This window comes from Micrasema longulum, unplaced genomic scaffold (genome assembly GCF_059751315.1).
Source record: "Micrasema longulum isolate JH-2025_06_02 unplaced genomic scaffold, ASM5975131v1 h1tg000937l, whole genome shotgun sequence".
NCBI lineage: Eukaryota > Metazoa > Arthropoda > Insecta > Trichoptera > Brachycentridae > Micrasema > Micrasema longulum.
Genome location: NW_028278128.1, coordinates 512680 through 518361, shown reverse-complemented (window position 1 = coordinate 518361; position 5682 = coordinate 512680). Strand labels below are relative to the sequence as shown.

The 5682-nt window shown below is 33.2% G+C and overlaps 1 protein-coding gene across 3 annotated transcripts; it reads left to right on the top strand.

Annotated features, from left to right (window-relative positions):
- The first annotated feature begins 680 nt into the window (after positions 1-680).
- Positions 681-4490, top strand: LOC148278049 (uncharacterized). 3 transcript variants are annotated; one of them, XM_088231971.1, is made up of 3 exons: positions 681-818; positions 1933-2096; positions 2396-4490. In XM_088231971.1, exons 2-3 carry the CDS (start codon positions 1935-1937, stop codon positions 2681-2683), a joined length of 450 nt encoding a protein of 149 aa, XP_088088097.1. In that variant the 5' UTR covers positions 681-818; positions 1933-1934; the 3' UTR covers positions 2684-4490. The 3 variants fall into 3 exon arrangements, with proteins under 3 accessions (XP_088088097.1, XP_088088096.1, XP_088088095.1); XM_088231970.1 differs by having other exon boundaries at positions 750-890; XM_088231969.1 differs by lacking the exon at positions 681-818 and adding an exon at positions 925-1045.
- The last annotated feature ends 1192 nt before the right edge of the window (positions 4491-5682 follow it).

Genomic DNA, 5682 nt, shown 5'->3' with positions numbered 1-5682 from the left:
TCTCGTGATGGCCAGGACTCCGAACCTCTCAGGTATGGAGCAGAACGGATTCTGCAATCCTTTGCTATTAATAATGCTAACAGTCATCTATTTTCTTGATGGTTAAAGTATTTTTTTCATTTTTTTTCATTTCATTCATTTCAAATTTATATATAAACTTTGATACTTGCACGCTAACTCAGATGCCCAATACCGGGCTGTGATGGATCAGGACATGCAACAGGCAAATTTCTATCACATCGAAGGTGAGTTACTATCGTCGTTTTTACTCTGAACATGTTAGGCATATAGATAAATTATTCAATACTTTTTTTATTGAATTTTATTTTTCCTTTTTTTGGTGCTTTCTCAATCAATCAGAATTATAACCCAAATATAGATAGATTAGTTAGGGTGACATTTTATTCATTTCCTTTTATTCTTCCTCAGTATGTAATACAGAAGTAAAATGCATATTTTAATATGTAGTTATAATTATATTTTAATCTGTACAAATATTTGAAAACAAGATACTGAACCATATAATAATATCTTCTCAATTATTAGAGATGCAGATGTCTTACTCATAATTTCTCCTATTCAACTTTTTACTTTAAAATGAATTTAACCCTATAGTGATTTATCAACGCCGTCATCCGGTAGATCCTAAGTTAATATTGTGTTTGGCAATACAGCGCCTCCGGCTGCCCCATCGCTAACAGGAACAAGATGCGAGTGCTGGAGAGTGGTGGCACAGTGGAGCAGCACAAAGCAGCCGTAGCGGCAGCCACAGCCATGAAGTTTGAGGGGGTGAACTGCCCCCACGCCGGGCTGTGACGGTACGGGACACATCAACGGCTCCTTCCTCACCCACCGCTCGCTGTCGGGCTGCCCCTTAGCCGGCCAGACAGGCAAGAAGCCCAAGTTCCCCGAGGAGACTGCGCCCTGTACCCGAAACCTTATTCGGGTAAGGAGGGGTCCTCGGGACTGTAGACGATGAAGACGAAGACGACTACTTCTGGGCTCGGCCGTGGGACGATGGCGCGTGGGGCAGCTGCTACACACGGTACCCCATGCATTATACCCTCGAGAGGAGGTCACTACTAGAGCCATGCCCTACCCTACCTAACCTTCCTGTGGAACAAAAGATCTTCCCAAATCTTTCTAAGCGCTTCAGTTGAGATATCACCCCTAAAATCATTTATCATATCGCACATGCTTCTGAGTGCTCAACTCAACCTTTTTCCTTCCTTATATTAAAGACTTGTGGTCAGTTTGTTTTATTATATACATTTTTATCCTTTCTGTTCCATTGAATATCTCTCCTCACACAAAAAATGCAGTTTCGATCACGAATTGCTCTGGTAGTGTTATCTCCTTTCACATATTGCATGGGGGCAGACTGATATTGTTCCATAAAGATTACCTTTATCTAGCGCTGCCCCGGCCGATATTTTACCCAAGGCTGAGCCTAATAATGTCTTACAGTCCCAAAATGGCGGAACTAGTTTGGTTAAATAATTATTTACACGCCAATAGCCGAGGACCTCTTCTTTCCTAATAAAATTATAAAAAGAAATGTAAATTTCTTTTAAACAATATTTATGGTTTCGATACTTTGCGTGATCTCCTCAATGTAGAACAGCTTATATGAATCTTAAATCTAATTTATTTTTACTCTGAATATTATGTAAAACTTGTCTATTTCCTAAACTTTTTGGGACTTTCTATGTAACATGAAATACCCATTGAAGAAGTTTCATTGCTGAAATTATTATTCAAAATATCCTTTAAATTTATTTTTCATTTATTGTTTTATAAAATCAACAATTTTATATTACTCAGTGACTTAAGTACTTCAATTGTATATTTCAGCCAGAATAGATAGGTTTGTCTTAATTTCTGTTTTTTTGGGGTTAGTATATTTTTTTAACAAATAAATCTACTAAACAGGTATGGATATGGGTATGCAGCCTCCTAATGGTGGCGAGGACCTGATAACTTTAGAAGCGGAGATCACAGAACTGCAGAGGGAGAACGCTCGTGTAGAGTCTCAGATGATGAGACTCAAATCTGATATCAACGCCATGGAATCACACCTTAGCCACGGAGAAAGAGTTAGTTACTTATGTATTTATGGAATTATTAATCGGATGTAATTTAATTAGATTGTGGTCACTACAGTGAACTCTACTTTCCTATATTACTTTCAGTTCTTACAAGTTATGAGTGTTCATCAATTGTCATAACCATACATAATCGTGATTAGTAATTTAATTTGTATGCATATTATTTTATCAAATTACTTAAAACCTTTTTTTTTTTATATTCACCTGTCTTATCTAAGTTTTAAATCAAATAAATGAATACTGTATAATACTTTACGATTGATACTTACTCTCCTTTCAACCCGCAGGAAAATCAATTGATATCTCATAGAAACAACAACCTGAATGAGTACTATGAGAGCTTACGTAACAATGTCATAACCCTGCTGGAGCATGTACGCATCCCTGGAGGTGGTGGCGGGGGTGGCGGCGGTGGCCCCCCAGAAAAGCCAGGGCATGAGAACTTTGACAGCTACCTGAGCAAGCTCCAAACACTTTGCGCGCCGGACAGCTACTGTGCGGAGGAAAACCGCCCTATATATGAAACCGTCAAGTCTGCGCTGCAAGATTTCACGGTCCTACCTACTCCCATATAAGGATCAGCCGGCGACGTAGCTGTCAGCTCGCGTGAGAGTGGAACACCGCCGCCGTATGACTCCAACTCGTGAATCGATCCCTAGTTTTTGTATTAGATTACAAAAATTAGACACTTCGCATCTTCTTCGTACTTGTGTCCTGGCACAAAATAATCAGTTTTTCTGAAAGTGTATTGTGAACATTATTGAGATGTGAAATACTAAAAATAACATTCGTGAAATTTGGCGAAGTTTAAGATCGAACTAGTACTTTTTATAAATGTTATCCTGCCAAATGTTAATACCAAAAATATTTTTAAGTTTGTGACACTCGGAAAAAGTATTATGTTGATATTTCAAATAAATGTAAATTCTTATTCAAACTACTTGTAGTAAGTGAAAAATTATGTGGCGGTGTAAGTATTGGAAAATGGTATTGCTAAACGTAAACATTGAGAAATGTTTTCATATTAAGATACAAATATAATATTGTTCGATGTATGTAAAAAATGACTGAATTATTTCATCTGTGAAAACATTATTTTTCTTTGTAAAATAAGCACAAATACAAATTATAATTTAATGAGGCGAAACTTGAATCGCTGCATGAAAATACTATCGGATTACCATCTCGCATGTTTATAATGTCTGATATAAATAAAATATTTCTTTGTTGAATAGGTATGGAGAATACCAATGTAAAAGATGTTCATATAAATGTCATTGTTTATTGCACATTAAATTTGATACTGTGTTCATATTATGGTGAATTTTTCGGAAATTGCACTAAATTTCTTGATTTACACGGTGTTTTAGAATCTGGTATATCTATACCAAAACAGTGATAAATGTTAGTATTAAGTTTAGCTTGTTATTTACTTTCTAAATTAATATTTTATTATTTTAAAAGCATCTAAAACAAAATAAACTTCTTTTAGAAGTACCTACATAACTACTTACATACTATATGGTTTAATTAAAGAAAACTAAAGATTTTCTTGTGCGGTCTCCTACATATTTATATCCTGTATGCTAGTCATAAAATAATGGATAATAATTGTGAATTTATCTTATTTTAAACCAATTGTGTGCATATTTCATCTAGTCAATTTAAGACTCTAATGAATGTATATTTTATAAATAATTTAATTATCCAATTAAATTATTTCATATATTAAGAAATTCCTGAGTTTTATGGTTCCCTTTCGTGAATTGTATAGTAGAAGAAGTATTAGGTGCTTGTATTAAATATATTATCGAAATTATTTCAGACGCAATTATAGTTATATAAATCTGTGATTTTGTTATACTATTTTAGTTAAAATTTGAATTCCCTTTAATGCGAAAGTGTTTTTTGTTTCGCATAATTGTTTACATAGTGTTTTTATGTCACCTTTGTTTTATCAATGGACATTATTACACATAAAGTTTTATAAAGAAACCATTTTGTAAATAACTTCTCGAATATTGCTTTCAGTAACAATGTGATTGTTTTGTTGGATATTTGATATTGAATCATAGTAATAATTGCATCAAAAATTAGTAAATTATATAGATATGTACAACAAAAATGTCATGATCAAACAAATTGTTTTTAAATTCTATCGTATTAAAATATTTACTGATGTTAAAAATCATTTTTACAAAATTCAAAAAAATACATAATTAACAAAAAACCATTTAAAGTTACTCTGGTTTCAAAATGCATTCCAAGCATAATATGGTACCATACAAAATTATTTGTGCATTCTTATATAAGTTTATGTACAAAAACAATTGAGATATGTGTTGTTGACAAGAAATAATAAATACTAATAAGAACAGCCTATTTATGAGGTTTTATTCAACATTTTATGGTACCTGAAAATTACTCGTGAAATCGTAGTATGGTCATAAGATTTACAATAAAACAGTAGCTACAAGAAATAATATTAACATAAAACCATCAAATTTCTGATAACAATGGCTTCCTCAATGTAAAAGTAACTTTTTTTTTCAAACTCAATAACACCCGATGGGATGTCCGGGGAAAAAAAACTCAAGCTGTCTCAGACCCTAAATTCTCAAATCCTGTGAGACGTTTTCTCACAAGCAATCGTGTTAGGGGTAATCTGGTGAAGATGTATATTTTTTATTTCTATATTGCCAAAAAAAAAAAAAATAACAAAGACGAACATGAGATCTAAATACGCCACTACGCCACTCCCTCACAATTGTTTTTTTTTTTTAATATTTGGCGTTACAAATTGGTAAAAAAAAATTGCAGACATAAAATCTCTGCTGATTGGTACTGATCTTCAAATCATCAGAATACATCAAATGGTATGTATGCAATTAATTTAATGTTTTTTATTGTGTCTTGTGCACAGACATACTGGGTCCAATAGTTACGTACTTATTTATGATTAAAATTAATATTTCATCAGGATCGTAAAACACGACAGATGTGCAAAAAATGCGACACTGATTTTCTTTTTTATTTGATAATGAAAGAGTTATATTATTGCTTTTTTTACAGATTTGAAAAAAAAATATGTATATAACTAACCCAAGTAACATATTATATGTATATACTTTGTAGGTATACTTTTGTGCTTTTCAAGTTGTAACAAAGCGTCGAAAAAAAAATTATACCGTTCTTACGTACAGTTGAAGACAATCACATGCGCCGTTGTTCTATGATCCTGGCGATTTTATTAATACATTAATTGAATTTGACTCCATGACTTTTTTCTCTAAAAATACCTATATACTTGCCACATTATTTCACTTGTAAAATGGTTTTAAGGAAAAAGTTTTTAAAAAACCTAACTAGTTCTTAGCAAGTACTAAAACATAGAAAAAAATATTTGCATTCTTATGATTTACAAGAATATTTCCATTCCCGTTTTTGTGGCCATTTTCAATGAGTTGTAAATAACTAACTGTTCGAACATGGGAATCAAGTTGTGGCAGAGCGGGGTTTAAACCTCTGATCCCTGAGTCCGCGACACTAGCCACAGGACCACAACCCGGTTCTG

Bases quoted from the DNA above. Each gene is read 5' to 3' on its own strand.
- LOC148278049 (XM_088231969.1), top strand. From the start codon at position 976: ATGAAGACGAAGACGACTACTTCTGGGCTCGGCCGTGGGACGATGGCG. The intron at 1,046-1,932 runs GTACCCCATGCA...TCTACTAAACAG, and splicing joins TGGGGCAGCTGCTACACACG to GTATGGATATGGGTATGCAG. The intron at 2,097-2,395 runs GTTAGTTACTTA...TTCAACCCGCAG, and splicing joins ACCTTAGCCACGGAGAAAGA to GAAAATCAATTGATATCTCA.